Source organism: Nasonia vitripennis (assembly GCF_009193385.2).
Source record: "Nasonia vitripennis strain AsymCx chromosome 2 unlocalized genomic scaffold, Nvit_psr_1.1 chr2_random0008, whole genome shotgun sequence".
NCBI classification, from domain to species: domain Eukaryota; kingdom Metazoa; phylum Arthropoda; class Insecta; order Hymenoptera; family Pteromalidae; genus Nasonia; species Nasonia vitripennis.
In genome coordinates, this window is record NW_022279615.1 from 1,144,897 (window position 1) to 1,162,632 (window position 17,736).

The 17,736-nt window shown below is 35.2% G+C and overlaps 3 protein-coding genes across 3 annotated transcripts in view; all 3 read left to right on the top strand.

Moving 5' to 3' along the window:
* The window catches only part of LOC100678874 (zinc finger protein 608), a 157,870-nt gene extending 150,520 nt beyond the window's left edge, over window positions 1-7,350 (top strand). The window contains exon 5 of the mRNA XM_032601573.1: window positions 7,245-7,350. The gene's annotated coding sequence lies outside the window, so the exon portion shown is untranslated. The remainder of the gene's footprint in view (window positions 1-7,244) is intronic.
* Window positions 197-10,240, top strand: LOC116738646 (zinc finger protein 608-like). Its single transcript, XM_032601568.1, has 4 exons — window positions 197-200; window positions 7,245-7,379; window positions 7,446-8,915; window positions 9,438-10,240. The coding sequence occupies exons 1-4, from the start codon at window positions 197-199 to the stop codon at window positions 10,238-10,240; spliced, it is 2,412 nt and encodes an 803-aa protein (XP_032457459.1).
* Window positions 10,151-17,736, top strand: part of LOC100115356 (ADP-ribosylation factor 1) — a 205,921-nt gene continuing 198,335 nt past the window's right edge. The window contains exon 1 of the mRNA XM_032601575.1: window positions 10,151-10,226. The gene's annotated coding sequence lies outside the window, so the exon portion shown is untranslated. The remainder of the gene's footprint in view (window positions 10,227-17,736) is intronic.

Genomic DNA, 17,736 nt, shown 5'->3' on the forward strand with positions numbered 1-17,736 from the left:
ACAGCTCTTTTAAGAGCTAACACAATCAGCCCTTTTCAGGGCTACCAATATTTTTAAACGTGGACTATTTGTTTGAACCATCTTTTTTTTTTCGGATCAATAATTTTATTACATATACAAGCTATATATATATTTTGAGAGCCATTATAGCGCAATTGGTAAGACGTCTGACTCTCAGGGCACCTAACAATTCCCGATGGGTAAGTCGGCAAGATGCTCGGCTGGCGACCGAAGGGTTCCCGGTTCGAATCTCCGCACACCCGAAATTTTTTCTTCCTACTTCACCGTGAATTAGGAAGGAAAAGAATTTTAACGCACGTGAATTACAACGCATGTAAATTATTACGCATGCGCGTCACGGTGCTGCAGAATCAACCTGCCGCAGTATCATCCTGCTCCAGTATCATCCTGCCGCAGTATCATCCTGCCGCAGTATCATCTTTGTTTATCTACTCTTATTAAAAGCATTTTCACGCTTAAGTGTTAGTAGGAAAAAGTTGTATTTCTCGGAGATCTACAACTTTTCTATTTAACTTTTTTTTGTAGAATGCATAGAATTCGAGTTAGAGCTAAAAAAACAGTTTTTAGCGATTTTTGGATGTGACCGCATTCTGCGTAAACATGCAGAATCAAGCCCAAAATAAATTTGGCACCTTACTTTTACAAGGGGAGTTCGTACACAGATTTTTAGCCCAAATGATGAAAATCTCTCAGAGATAATCGTGTAACACCAACATTTTTATTCAAAAAACACGCAATAATTCAACAAATTGTGCCCGCATTTAAAAAAAAACGTAGACGATCGTGAAAAAATAAATTAGTTTTTAGGTTTGTACGAGAGGAGACTCCTCCCAAAATTTAAGCCCGATCGGTCGAAAATTGCGTGAGATATCGCATCTCACACATTTTTCGATGTCAAAACTATAAGGCACTTCCGTGTCGCGGTCCCGCTTAAAAGAATAATATGTAAAGCTAATGTATGCAGAAAGTATTTATAAATTGATGATTAATGTTATTGTTCTTAATCACTATGAATCACATTATTTTAATTAAATAAGTAGATGACGCTTAGATATATTTATTACAAATAGATCTTAAACTGTCCTCTCTTTCTATACAATCAACGGTTTCACAATTGTACCTTTTTTAAAGCTGATTTGGTCACTTCTGCTGGGTATAATTCGTGTTATATACGCATTTCATTTGTAATTTGAGAGCGAGAAAAAAGCTGATTTTAACTATAAATATAGAAAAATGGTTGTGTGTAAAAAAGTTGTGTACATTAAATATAAGTTTTCAAATATCAGATATGAAAGTTTAACTCTTACTGTACATCACCTGTAAATTCAAGCTCTTAAATATTAATAAACAAAGCCGCAATGAGTTTTTGAAAACAAAAAATTATCTTAGCTCCAGATCATCGTAGACAATAATTAAACGCTTAAAATACATAATACGCATAAAAACAATAAAAATCTATCTACTATTATATTATCTACTATTATATTAAAGTGCTTAATGTCCCGGTGTGCCGTGAAGCCTTTCACATCTTTTCCCAATAACTTAACATGTAGGATATAATTTTGGGCCTTACAATTTTTGGGCCTTAAAATATTTGGGCCTCAAATATTTTTGGGCCTTAACAGTTTTGGATCTTAAAATTTATAACCTTAAAATGTTTGGGCCTTAATAATTTCGGGTTATTTAAATATTCCTGTGTGCCGTGAAGCCATTCATATCGTTTCTCAATAACTGACATATTTATATCTATTAGTATAATTCTTATCACATTTGAATTTTTTAAAGTCCTATAAACTGTGTAACAACGTAGACTTAAGGGTAACAATTTCAGACCCATCTCAACGATCGCAAAAGCGAACAGCGCCCCTCCACTGAACCCATAAAGTCGACAGTCACAACAAGTTTGTAACACAAAAAGTTCAAATGAAAAGCTATATACAAGACAAAAGCTAATATGACAATACAAAGCAAAATAAAAATTAAAGATCATCAAATTTCAAAGGTCAGAGCAGACTGAACAATCAAAACAATTTCTCCGGCTATCTATACATATTGGTACGCATGCGCGGACTGCATTGATAAATATCAGATATGTATATGAATATTATCGTACAAAATTATTATAATTTTTCCGAACTGGACACTTCTAAAGTTCAGGGCAGACTAAGAAACCGAAACCACTTTCCCGGCTATTTATACATATTGGTACGAATGCGCAGATTGCATTTGTGAATATCAGAAATATGTATAAATATATATATTTAACTTACACTGCCTTCCAAAGTTTAGTCGGCTTTGACACTATGATTTTCTGCGTCAAATACTATATTAAAAAATATTACACATAAACTTATAGGAATATTATCGTACAAAATGTTTATGATTTATTGATCATACTATATCGAAAGATTCGAGCAGACTGATCAATGAAACAACTTTCGCGCATATATATATATATATATATATATATATATATATATATATATTTATATATATTTATAGAAACACACACACATATTGTCGCAGACTAGAAAAATCTACAAATATTATCCTATAAAATATTTGTACGCATGCGCTATTGTAATATATGAATATTATCGTACAAATGTTACATGTGAGAGTTGATGGTTTTGATCTTTGTAAGGTGCGAAAATATCGGGGAGATGAAATAAGTACAATATATTATCGGTAAATGCGTTTGTTTATTCATCGTAATTCACAATGTATGGTTTAGTTTTTTTTATATATATTAGCAACATGTGAAGCCTCTCATATCTTTTTCGTGCAAATAATGTAATAGTGCGTATTAATCTAATCTAATCACGCGACTCGAGTTTACGTCACTGACGTAACTGCTTGAGTCGGAGCCCGCAAACTGAAAATTCGAGAATTTTCTGCAGTTGCGATATATAAAAAATAACTTAATGAGAAACTTCAATTAATATATTTTTTTTTCATTAATCAAACTACATTTTTTACATAGTGCGATCACATAAAATCAATTATGATTCAAAAATTGTCAATGTTAAGTCCATTAACTGTGTTTTGTTTGAAATTAAAACTGTTTATAAAAGATATATTTTATTTCTAGACCATATTTCAGATACTTCTAATCAGTTTGATCGAAAAAAATGTAGTGTCTTAAAAATATTAACTTTCAACAAAAGTAAACGGTTAGCCGAGTTTGATTTATTATATATTACAGTGCATGTCAATAATAGTATGTAACATAATAATTTCGTTTGAAACAAAATAACAGATCTAAAAAGAAATATGGTCAATCGAATAAAGTAAATTATAGTATATTAAATAATATAAGTTATACAATATTATAGTAATATTACAATATTATTTTATTCATAATATAACAAACACATGATTGTTGGAATCAATTAAGTTCTGAATCAAATATTTGATAACTAAAAACTTAAATAATATATTGATCAAATACAAACCATTCTTGTGTACTTACTACGTATCTTACCATGCCTGTTTTATAAATATTAAACTGAGCCCATCATTGAACATAACAATTTTGAGTTTGTGTTATATTATGTTTGCAAAAATATTGTTATAAACTCAACTTACTTTGATTAATCTCACTTTATTTTTAATATATTTCGTTTAAATTAACATACATACATACGTACTATTATATTATATTTGTAACTCATTACACATTATGTTATGAACATGCACAGAAAAATTATCAAACTCACGCAACCTTTTAATTTTTTGTGTATATCATTACAATATCATTTTCTTCAAATTTTCCTTCAAGCTATGAACATTTATACCTAACACCAACCGAGCGACGTTAGGAGTGAGGTGAACCTGCTAGTTAATTAATTAATGTAGAAATTCTATCTGAAAATAATTTACTCTTCAACTTTTAACATTAAAAATTCATGATTTTCAACTTAATATTTAAACAATTTACCCTTCAGTAATCAACCTTTCCTTTATTGTACGTTGTAGTATAACTCTTTACAAGTCTAATAGACCCTCGGAGAAGTCTCTCCGACGTCTCAAAAAAATCTTATTTAGAATCTGGCAAGAGCTATTTTTACATAATTATACATACATACATCCAAAGCCTTTCAGGGAACTTAAAACCTTAGGCGCCGTGCCTCCATCTCTTGTCGTGTGTGTTTTGATGTAGCGTAAGCAGAGCAAGCTCTGCACAAGTGCCTTCCGACACCAGAATCCTACTGGCATCCTACAGCATCATTAAACAATACTTTCGTGGGGCTCGTTAATTAGCCTAGTAGGCTTTTTTTGTAAGTTGAGGATCAAACTCGTCTTCTTTATTCTGCATCGTCCTGCCATTTTCTTCAGTCTGCATAGTTCAGTCGTCTGCCTCCTGCAGTATCGCCCGGTCATCTACTTTGAGCAGCATCTATCGGTCATCCTCTGGACAGACTCAACCCCGACACCTAAGTTTCTCTGCGTCAGGTGAGGGAGTCTAGGCTCAACTCAGTTACCTACATTCCTCAGCATCGGTCTGGGGAGCGCTTAGAGGTACTTAACCCTAGCTTCTACGTCCCTGTGCATCGGGTAGGAGAGTGAAAGCTTAACTCTGTGATCTTGTGCCCTACGTTCCTCTGCATTGATCCGAGGAGCGTTTCGCACTTACGTCTAATTGTAAGTGGTCATCGTCTAGCAACATTTTTAATTATCTAATGTGCCTTGTCTTTCCCTTCTTTTCTTTTCGTAATTTCTGACCTTAAGTATAGTCCTTACGTAGTTGCTTACTGCGCACCAAATATCCTCTGAAGTCAACATGGCTGTCATCATTGACCCTGGTGTCACTCTCGTCAGATGAAAGCAGAAGTGTGTATGTGTGTGTGTGTGGGGGGGGGGGAGTAAAAGTTGTGCTGACAAAAATCTCCACGTCAGTTGTCAATCAGATCTTAACAAGTCGCTTCATCGCTCTCAAAAGTGCTTTGAAAAATCAGATACTTTAGATAGAAAAAAGAAGCAAAGGTTCTCTGCAAAGTACAAATAGGAACATGGAAAGTAAACAATCTCGACCTCGATTTACTCACTCGGATTACTAGAGAGGTCTGTAGTGTCATGATAGTACAAGTATACAATTTCTTTTTCGTAACAGAAGAACGATTTAAGCGTTTTTCGTACCTATTATGCGGGTGTAAAGGACCAGTTTTTTTACCAGTGGACAAAAAAAAAAAATTTTAGCGGGCATTTTTAATTTTTTTTTGCCCGGCGGGCGTTTTTCATTTTTTTTTTGCCCGCATATGCGGAAAAAAATTAAAAATGCCCGCAAAAATATTTTAAAGAAAATAGTCAATAGTTCACATTAAATATACGTATGTGTGTGTGTTTTTTTTTCTCTCTCGGAGAAGAGGTGTTAGGGAAAATCTTAGAAAGACTATAGCGTGACCTTGTTTATGGGGTCGTCGAAACAGCCCCACCCGCAATGCCAGCCGTGTGTTGGATTCACACCGACTGAACCCATTCTTTTTACGGCCAGATGAAAAACACCCAACCGTACCAAGGAACGCCCTCTGCCTTTATCGACCCTCGGGTAGTGCTTCCGGGGGGGGGGGGGACGAAAGGCTTTTACGAACTCTTCTAATTGATATAGTAGTCATCACGTTTCTTCTTTGTGCGTTGTCCGGGCGTCTGCTTCTTTCCGCATCGTCAAGTCGTCTGCTTCGTGCAACATCGTCCGGCCATCCTCTGGACAGCCTCAACCCCGACACGGCTCAGTGACCTTCGTCTAGCTACATTTTTATTCCGCTGTTTCGCCTTGTCTTTGCCTTCTTTTCTCTTCGTCATTTCTAACCTTCTTGAGGATAGTCCTTACGTAGTTGTTTACTGCGTTCCAACCATCCTCCGACGTCACACACGCGTGTGTGTGTATAATTATGTATACATGTGTGTGTGCGTGTGTGTAAACGTGGAAATCAGTACATGCATTACAAAAAATATGGTGTGCACCAAGAGCTAAGCGGGCTTTTTGGCCTCGTGTGGTTGCAGTACTCGTCTGTGGCTCGTCAACGCCCTCGCCTTACACAATATACTATTATGTAACACATGCACGATTTCTGCATTTTTTAGACCTAAGAAGCGGCCCTAAAGTGGCTTATTTTGACAAGCCTGAAAAAGCGAGCAAAAATAGTATATTGTGTACCAAGGGTGTAAAGTGGGCTTTTTTAGGCCAAGAATAGAGTTTGTCCAAGGCAGGTGGTGTGGTGAAAAGGAGATACACTTACAAGAAAACGAAATAAATAAGAAGGACGATAAATAAAATTTAAATACAGTATACACACACCTTATACACCAGCTGAAAATAAAACAAACATGAGTCATGCTCTGACGTCAATAGCGGAAGAAATTGTCAACACGGCCGCTCGACACTCTTCTCACTGTTCCGCGCTATATAAACCCGACAAAAATCTCGACTCACGCAAATTAGAATCGAACGCGCGGCAGGGAAGCGCCTTTTAGAAAATTTTATACCGAGTAATTCTCCATAATTGTAAGTTTTTTTCTTGTCATACAGTACGTGCATTATATATCAACAATTTTTAAATAAATACAACTTTTCACATCAGTTTTCTGACGAGGGCGACATTGACCGGCGAAAAGTTGAGAAAAAAAGAGGAAATGTTATAGAAAATTTTTTTTTTCTCCTTTTCACTACACCACCTGCCTCGGGAAAACCGATACAGACAAATCAATATTTTGATTACCACCGACGGATATCATCAGATAAAGGAAAACACATTTTCTCTAAAAATAATTTTCAAAAGAAGCCTACTTTATGCTCTTGGTACACAATATACTATTTTTTCTACTTGGTCCTTGGGATTGACCGCTCCACACTCGAATTTAGGACTTTTATCGGTGCTAAAATTTTCATTTTTCTCCACTCTGCTGATTTACTAGAAGGTTTACTAGAATAAATGATATTCGTAATAAAACGATAACACTTCTTTTTTATTCAGATTTTTGAAACGCATCTAATGTATTTGTTAACATTTTTAAATCAAATTTGATTGAAAATCGAAAGCAATGAAAAATTTTGAGTGCTTACATTAGAACAACAAAAAAATCGATAGTTTGGTGAAAGCAAAGTGCCATAAACTTGGCAACTGTTTTTTTTATTTTGCAAGTTATAAGATATTTTTATAAAGAAATTTATTAACTCCTAAATCATATTTAATATTTTAATATGATGAACATTATTTTTACAGGCATCCTTGTAGTCAACATTACTTGGAGAGGAAAGACATACGTTGGAACATTGTTAGATTGTACTCGTCATGATTGGGCACCTCCCAGATTTTGTGATTCTCCAACTAGTGATTTTGACATAAGAACTTCAAAAGGTCGCGTTAAAAGAGGTCGTACGTCATCTAATACAGTTTTATGCAATGATTCTCTTAATTTTACAGGAACGCGAAATTCTATGCACAGTAAACTTAGGAATAATGGATCTAAAACTAGAAGAGGCATATATGGATCAATGGCTATTAGTACATGTTCTGCGCCTTTTATTTCTCCACGTTCTGATTTTACATTGAAGCGAAAGACTCGATGTATTGATGAAGATAACAAAAATAAGAGAAAAGTCACAGCTACCCTCCTAAATATTTCACCATCTACAAGTCCTGTACTATTAGAATGTCCTGAACCAAAATGTTATAAAAAATATAAACATATAAATGGATTAAGGTATCATCAAAGTCATGCGCATGGACTAATGGAAGATGATGATACAAAAGAAGGAGCTACTAGCACATCTGAAAACGATGAAAGTATTATCGATATTCCAAGTCCTACTACTCCTATGAAATCTCCAACTGGAAGCACAGAAAGTGATTCGAAAAAATTAAAGAATGCGTCAACTAGTTCCTCAGAACATGTGCTAGACGAATCATCATTGACCTTACAGCTTACATTTCCAACTGTTCATGTGAAATCAACAAAGTTGATGGATACTAATATTTTAGATAAAAAAGATACGAAATTAAAAAATAAGAAATGTTCAGATAATAATGTAACAGCCATTATCAGTCAATCTTTTCCAACTAAACCTCGATGTAAATCAGAAATTAGTGATCCTAATATTACAAAACATTCATGTACTATTTCATTAAGCTTGGAAGAATCTTCACCATCAAATTCGGATTTATTACAGCAATATGAGCTATCAACTTCTACTATATTTTCTAAGAAGTTACAAAAAGATAAAAAAAATAATGTACTACAAACAGAGCAAGTTCTACCAGTGCATCAACTGATTTGTCAAGATGCAATATCAGTTGAGTTGTCGTCTCAACTAGAGCAGGATTTAGTAAAAGAAGATGAAGATCAAGTCAAGCTGATTTTTTCAGAAAACAAATCAAGTCAAAATAAAGATCAACGATTTAATCGTATTGAAGAAGCAGTTTTGAGTCATAGTAATGATTTATTTAAAGGATTGTCTGAGCAAACTCTCCGTCAGGCGAAAGATATTAATGAATTAAGCAATACATTTTCAGCTAATTCGGCGCAAACTAAATCTGTCCAAACAAATTTACAGTCTTTTGCTGATATTAGTATAAATACTAAAATTTCGCAGTTCAAAGTAAAACCAACTGCAGATTTAATGCCTGAAGATGATAGAAATAAAGATTCAAGAATACCAAAAAACATTATGTTTAAGAAAAAAACTCACAAATCTCCTATTAATAGTCCTCAACGATTAAATGCAGGGACTCTAAATATTAATGCTGACAGAGAAGATCTCCAAAGTCCAGCTTATTCTGATATATCAGACGACACAATTACTTCTGAAGCAGTAAACACGTGCGAAAAGTTAGTTAAAGAACATGGAACTGATGTTAAATCAAATGCACAAAATAATTTAATTCCACATTTTAGTATGTATCCATATTTTAGCTCTTCGTCTTATCTCGCCAAAAGTTCACCAGAAAAAGCAATAGAAGAATTAAAAATTAATGAAGCTGTAAATAAAAGTAATTCTAAATTATTTAATTCAATGCCTTATTCTCCGTTAGTCAATATGCAAAATTGTGATCTTAATAAAGAAAAAAAAGATTGTTCATCCGCACTGTTATCATCACAATTACAATCTCACTATTATGCAAATTATAACAATTATCTGTCCGCTGGATATTCGTTTCAAAACCAAGACAGCAATTGTCAAACATTGAATTCGTTTTCGGACTCAGAATTTATTAACCAAAAAAATAAAATTAAACAAGAATCTGAATTGCAAATTCTAAAAAATAAGCACTTCGAAAATCACCAAATTATAAAAGAAAGTATAGAAATTAAAAGTCAGACAAGTCCTTATCAACTTTTTAGTAATTCACACAGTCAAAGACCATCGTCTACAGTCAGTATCGGCTCTGATGATCGAAAGTTGTATATTTATACAGGTGATCAAAGACGCAAAGAAGAATTTCAAGCACAGATTTTAACACCAAAAGCATTATCTTTGAGTCCTAAAGAACACTCAAGACAAGAAAAAAGGCCAGAAATAAACAAAAGTGATGAAAATAAAATAAGGGCTGAAGGTGTTAAACCAACAATGGAAACTCATGGTCCGCCACCTCCTCCTACGTCACAGTACGCTTACATACATCCAGGATATATTACTTCACACCATTACGGTGGCATATCTTTTGATTCTGAGCACCATGGAATTTACAGAAATTTAACTCCCATGCTCATGTCAAGTACCTACACAAGTAATCCATATTTACATCAATTGACGAGATATGCTCCAGAAGATCTAAGCAGACCACCGAATGGAAAAGCTATTGATATATTACATAATTCTAATCAATATTATCCCTTACATAAAATCCATGAATTACAAGAAAGAGCCGTGAAATCTCCAATTACAAAAAATCAAACACCTTCTACAAATACATTGCTTACTGAGCAATCTATGTCAATAAAATCGCCCAATGATTTATCAAACAGTGATTCCTTAGGATCTACAACTGCGCCACATCCGCCTTCTTTTAACATTAAACAGCAAAGTCAAAATGATTCTCACCATCAACAACAGCAAACTTCTACTAAGGATTCAAATATTAATTCATTAAATAGAGGTAGTGATAGATCTCCACCTCCGCAAAGGCATGTCCATACACATCATCACACCCATGTAGGACTTGGATATCCAATCTTAACTGGACAATATCCTGCCACGTACGGTGGTAAGTATGATTAGTTGACCCAAACTTCATGCTTGATTAATATTCTCTACTTATAAAATTTGAACTATTTTGATATTGCAATATTTTTCCTCTTCAAATGGCAAGGACAGACTGAGCAATAAAAGTGCTTTCCCGGCTATTTATACAAAATGTCGCGCATGCGTAGATTGTATATATATATATATATAAACAATAGGACACTATTTAAATATTTTAATAATAAAAATAAAAACATTTTCAAATCAAACTGAATTAGTATAAAATATATGACCATTATCAAATTCCAAGTTTTGAATTAATTAAGTCACGATTTCTAACTAGATAATAGTATATTGTGCAACTAGGGGGGAATATTGGCTTTTTCTAGCGAGGGTGATGTTTGGAGCACGAGTGGGAGTCGAGGGCGCCGTAGGCGTTTTTGAGAATAGTCCTCCTCATGTCCTCTTTGCATTCAGCCCTCTATTTTTGGTATGAGGCGATGTGTCCATCGCTCCTTATCTCTGGAATCCCATTTTTTGCCACTAAGTCATTGTCTGCTTTCTTGCGGAGTCCCAGATTTCATTCTGCATGTTGTCACTAATCTGCCCCTTTGCCTCGAGTACGTCCTGCCTCTTTATTCCTAAAGGTTCCATAGGCGGCATGCCTGCTATGATGTAGACCGCCTTGTCCAATAACGTACAGTAAGCCGATGCGACCCTTAGTTCACTTCTCTTGTAAGCTGTCGATATCTTTCGTGCAGAACTTTTCACCAACATGGCATTCCCCCCCCCCCCCCCCAATATTGGAGCCCTGTACAAAATAATCGATTTCATTATACCATCCTACATTTGGCATCAAACTTGTTAGAGCAGCGCTAAATATTGCTACCTTATCTCCCATTATAGAAAGATGCTCTTTGAATGTCAATTTTGCATCTATAGTGATGCCCAGGTATTTAGTTGGTTGAGAAACAATATCATGCCCAACTAGCCTCAAGGTTATCGTCTCCATTTTCTTCTGGCTAGATATAAAGATAGCCTCCGTTTTATGGCTAGCAAACTCTAGACCTGTCTCAATCAGCCACTCATGAATTATTCGGATAGCCTCTTTAGCAATTTCTGCGACTTCATCCTTCTCCTTTGCTACTACCATTACTGCAAAGTCATCTGCGAATCCAATGTCCATTGCTCTTTTTCATAGTTTTAGCCTTAAAACTCCATCGTACATAATGTTCCACATTTGTGGGCTCATCACTCACCCTTGGGGGACGCCTCTTGTGACTTTGTAAGCTTTTGTGCCATTTTCTGTATCGTATAGTAGGATTCTTTCCTTCAGGTAGTCCGACATAATCCTTCTTCTATACACGGGTACTTCCTTTTTTCATAGCGTCTCTTGTACCTTGCTCCATTTAGCCGAATTGAACGCATTTTTAACGTCCAGTGTAGTGATAGCACAGTACTCCTAAGATACTTCTTTCCATCTTTTCCCTTTCATCGCTAATTAGGCAGTGTCAATCACCAAGCTCACGGCATCTAGGGTAGAGCGCTTCTTTCTAAAGCCATATTGGTGATCAGCTAGTCTACTTAATTCTTCTATGGCCTGGTCTATCTTTACGCCGATTATGCGTTGAAGAATCTTGCCCGAACTGCCTAGCATGCATAGTGGTCTGTACGATGCGGCTTATCTCCTTTTGGTAGTAGCACGAGACGTTATTTTTTCCAGTAGGTAGGAAACGTTTCTTCCTTGAGACGCAAATTATACAAGTCTACGATGGCTTCAGGCCGTTCAGAATTATACAAGTCCTAAGCAACTGGATCAATTTTCCGGGCATTAGCTCCAATAGTTCACGAGTAGAGTCGCACAGCGCATGCACCGTCGCGCAACGACAGAGAAAGGTGCGCGTAAGCCTATAGGCAGCGAGATAGAAGTCCCGCGCGGCGACAACCAATAGGCAAGAACGTGAGCCGGCGGTGCAAGAGAGGCGGTGACGGGCCTCGGCGGCGCGAGCCGCTCGCTTGCTCGTCACTCTCCTGCCCTGGTGGATCCTGAACGGACGTGCAAGCAGCAGCTCCTTAGAAAGGCTTTTTTTGTTCCTCCTATAGTGGTGTGTTCTTCTGTGGTTGTCTAAGTTTCCCCTGTAGTCGTCGGAGGAAGGATTAAGGTCAGTGGATCGATTTTTCGATAATTCGAGTTTATTTGCGTAACGGGGCTTTTGCTGTAAGTCGTCAGACGCAAGCAAGGGCTACATTGTTGAGCATCTGCAGTATTCACGGACAATTAGTTTATTGTGATCGGGGATAATTGTCGAGAGGGGCAAGAGTAATTGTGGATATCTTGAAATGTGAGTGTGCCAGGATACGACTAAACCTTGGGACGCGCGAGAGTATGTTATCCGTGGTTGACTTTATACCTCGGCTACCTTAGCGGAAATTTGATTATTCGGACATTTATGGTTAGAATACGGTTAAGTGGTTATCTGTGCGGAAAAATTGGCTATCTATGAAAATATTGGCTATCTATTGTAGGAAAATAATTATTAGGTTTCGTCAAGTGTTAAAATTGCTGCGCGAGCAATAGTCAAATAAGTTGCAAAAACTGGATATCTTTAGTGTAAAAGGTCAAAGTGTAATTTGGGAGGAAATCGAATAAACGCGTACTGAAATCAAGTTTAAGATCTGTCCAACGTAAAGTGCATTTATCCCCGAACCTTCCTCTCTCCTAAACTGCAATCGCGGGGCTGAGCTGACCGCGCATTCCCACGTTTTTGGCGAATTGAGACAAAGAAGTCGCGAGACTTTTGGCGCTCGCCGGCAAGTGTCTGGCGTCCCGGGTATAACCACGAGATTCGTCAAGGCGTAAAAGTTGTAATGTTACTCGGAAAACCAGCAATTTTCTTGCACAACATCTGCAGGAAAACTCGCGTTATAGTACAAAAACTGTATGTAATTATGTATGGAGTAAAAACAATCTACATCTACACTATATTAAAACACTAAAATGAGCAATTATGTAAAAATTCACCGAAACTAGTGAATCATTCGGGATGATAATTATTATAATAGATATGTGGTACAAACGTAAATACATAATCCTACTGAAAAAAATCAGAATTAAGTACACTTTTACGATAAAGAATGTTTCACAAAAAGTGACCGGGTCATTAAACATTTCACAGAAATTACATATAGGTATAAAATAATGATAAATATTTATATTTATGTAATTTTTTTTGGTAGTTGATTAGAAATAAAGTATATGTATACATATATCAAAAACACAGTAAGATTGGTCCAGATATGTCGGATGCTGTAAATGATAATCTTTTTAGAGAAATATGGCAAATATGTTTATTTGTATTTATAATCTGAATTATTTTTTTCAATCATATATGCCACATAGGTACATATGTATGTTTTACATATATCATTAGTAGTAGGGGTGAGCGAGTACCCGAAAAACTCGAGTCGGGTCGAGTCGAGTACTCGAAAAAATTGAGTACCCGAATTTATCGAGCTACTCGAAATTTTCGATCTACTCGAGTTAGTCGAAAATCTCGAGTAGATTGAAATTTTCGAGTTACTCGAAATTATCGGGCCTTGAATAATTGGATATTATATTATTAAATATAGTAAAATTATAACATTTTAATGTATTATGACACATATGGCACTCGGCAATTTGGTCAAAATTTAAACTTTGTTGTTAAAAGACACAAGTGAATAAAAAAATATTGGCTGATTCTGCATGTGAAAAGGATAAGAAAAGGTATCCATGTTTTTTTCTGTAAACCTAATCGTTTTTTAATTAAAAATATAAATAAACTTGATTTTTCAATATTAAGTTATTTTTAATTCAAACTATTAGGTTTACGACAAAATTATAGATACCTTTTTCTATCCTTTTCACATGCAGAATCAGTATTTTTTGGGCGCAAGGTCCGTTTTGAACCCAGTTAATGTATGTATATCGCACGGGCATGCTCTTGTCTGTGAGCCTGTGTTTGTTAAGTCACATAGACATGGTGCATACATAATATCGTCGCTCCGTACAAAGACTAGCACAGTTCAAATTTTCAAACGAAAACTAGCACAACTCACGATTTGCCGCGAAGAGTAGCACAGTTCAGAAATGCGGCCAAGAGTAGCACAACTCGCGACTTTATATTACTTAAAATGTGAGTATTTTACGTTTTTAATGGGTTATTTTGTTGGTGAAGTTCATGAAAACATTAAAAAAAAGACAGACAAATCTCAAAGTTTAAAAAGATTTCGGTAATTTTGGAAGTTTTCTAAATAAAGTGAATAATTTAAAAAAATGTTTGTAAAAAATTATTGTATTTGTGAAAACAATTTTAAATAAAGGTTTTTATTGCCCGCTAAAATAACTTTTTTGCCCGCCGGTCAAAAAAGAGTCACTTTAGTCCCTCTTAATAGGTACGAAAAACGCGAAAATCGTTCGCGTGTTACATAATAGTATATTGTGTACCAAGGGCGTAAAGTGGGCTTTTTTAGGCCGAGTGTGGATTTTGCAGTACTCGTCTGCGGCTCGTAAACGCCCTCTCCTTCGGCTCGGGCTAACTCGCCTTGACTCGTACTGCAAAATCCACGAGGCCAAAAAAGCCCACTTAGCCCTTGGTGCACACCATATTTTATTTAACGCGCGGACGTATTTTCGCGTTTTTTCGTACGTGTTAAGAGGGACTGATGTGACTATTTTTTGACACGGCAACCGTGCTCTTGTCTTGTTCAAACATTATATAAAATAAATAAATAATGCAAATTTATCAAAATCAACTTTTTTTTTAAATTACAAAAAAAAAATTTTGCGGGCAATAAAGGCCATTATTGCCCGCTAAAATAACTTTTTTGCCCGCCGGTCATAAAAGAGTCACTTTAGTCCCTATTCATAGGACGAAAAACGCGAAAATCGTTCGCGTGTTACATAAAAGTACTTTTATGCCCGCTGCTGCATTTTTTTGCCCGCCGGTCGGAAAACAACTACTTTAGTCTCTAATTTTAGGTCAAAAAAACGCGAAAATCGTGCATGTGTTACAAAAAATGATTTTTTAAAATCACTAAAATGTAGTAAAATTACATGAGGTTCCAACCCCACGTATAGCAATTTTACTACTCTCAGCTACGTAAAATTATAAAAATCTAGCAATTTTACTTTTCTTGTAGTAAAATTGCTCCGCCCAACGTAGGTCGGATTAGTTTACTACTCTTAGCGTAGTAATTTTACAGGGGTCAGATTCTCGCGTTCAGTGTGAAAATACTACCGCCGTTGTAAAATTACTATATACCGTTGTGAATTTGCTTGTATTGTTGTAAATTTACTGTGCTGGGCATAGAACGGATTGGTTTACTACTAGGTTAGTAATATTACGACAAAATTTTTTACAGTGTAACCCTGAAAATAGGCCGTCCCGCGGACGAGCAGAAATGTAGCGCGCTTTTCTAACTGGGATTCACAACCGTAGTTACGAGAACAGTAAGAGCAGTGCGTTTTTTGCGACTTCTATAGGGATTGACCACGACCAGCTTAACCTATAAGCTTATTGCTTAGTTTATATTTTTCATTGCTTCTTGCTTTACTGAGGCTGTATTAAAGCCATACGTAAATATAATTATAAAATTTCAGGTGGTATGGTAAATATATGGTTAAAAAATATTCTCGAGTAGTGTGAGGAACTCGAGTAACTCAAAAGATTCGAGTAACCCGAAAAATTCGAGTAGCTCGGAAAATTCGAGTAGTTCGAAAAATTCGTGTAGTTCGAAATATTCGAGTAACTTGACTCGACCCGGTACTCGACTCGAGCTCGTCGAGTCGAGTTTTTCGATCGAGTAATCGATTCGGACTTTTCGAGTACTCGCACACCCCTAATTAGTAGTGATCTTAAGATTCGGTCCAGATGAAAGGGATGCTGCGAATAATCATTTGTGAAGATATGATGTGGTTTTTTAAAGATATCTATTTGTGAATGAGAAATGACGACTGCTCTATGTATTTACGCACATCACAAGACATAATCTGCAGATTTGGTCCGGATGAAAGGGATGCTGCAAATAATCATCTGTGCAGATATGATCTGATTTTATAAAGATATCTGTTTGTAAATGAGAAATGACGACTGCTCTATGTATTCACGTATATCACAAGACGTGATCTGCAGATTTGGCCCGGATGAAAGGAATGATGCAAATAGTTATTTGTGCAGATATGATCTGGTTTTTTAAAGATATCTGTTTGTGAATAAGAAATGACGACTGCTCTATGCATTCACACATATCACAAGACGTAATCTGCAGATTTGGTCCGTATAAAAAGGATGCTGCGAATAATCATTTGTGCAGATATGATCTTGTTTCATGCCTGTTTTTATAAATAAGCCTGGAGATAAGACTGTTGTAAATAATTATTTATATTAATATTAGTTGTAAATTTGCTCTCTGCGTTTTACGAGGTGGTGACCGTCGTTAATTATTAAATGTAACATTTTTAATAATAACGCTCGCATTACAAATTATTTAGAAATGTGTCATCAGATTTAATATATATAAATTCTGATAGTGTTAATATATCGCTACAAAATAAACTTAACGATTAATTATCTAATATTTATACAATTTGAAGATAGTCTTAAAAATTTTGACCATAATAAACTTCTTTTTACACATGTTTTAGGGATTTTTGTTCTGTTTCTATGCCGTACTATAGGCAGGGTTTGTCTAAAGTCACCAGATGTTTTCCCATTAATTAATAAATTAGCAGCGATACCAGTCTAGGCCATTGTAATGAATGAAACATTCATTGAAATTAAATATTTAATCATCACGTTATGTAAATAACTTTTACCACTTTCACCGAGACCATCGATAAAATAATATATATTTATTTCATATACTGTTAATTTTAGCATTAATGATCAGATCATAAATTTTGTTTGATCGATAGACAAAGAATTAATTAATGTTTCTAAATTTTCACCATCTTTACATACTTGTAATTCGTTATTATATTCTTCATCATCGTAATTATTTTCAATACTAGATATATGGAAATCATTTAATCTCAACCCATGTAATAATAAAATGTTTTTCAAAGCTCTTTATTCTGCTTGAATTTTTGTTAATTTTGGGTCCATAAAGTGACATTTATATTTATCGTATAATTCTAACGAATTAATAGGTCTTTGAAATACAAGAATATATGCAAATAATTCACACATGGATTTTGAAAACTTGAATACTGCAGCTTCTGCCAAACATTTATTCCATTCTTCATCAGTACTAATAATACCTCTTGATATACAAGCATTTCCATATTTATCATGAATAATTCCATCTACAGTACGTATATCCGCAAATGATTTTGCACCACGTACATGTAATAATAAAAGTCGTAGAAAAAATGCTTCACGCTTATTTGGATTTACAAAATACATTCTACTAATGAGAGGTTTTATACATTTTTTTCTTTTATTGCATTCTTTTGTTTTTTTTTTTATCAAAAACATAATGTTGCGTTGAAT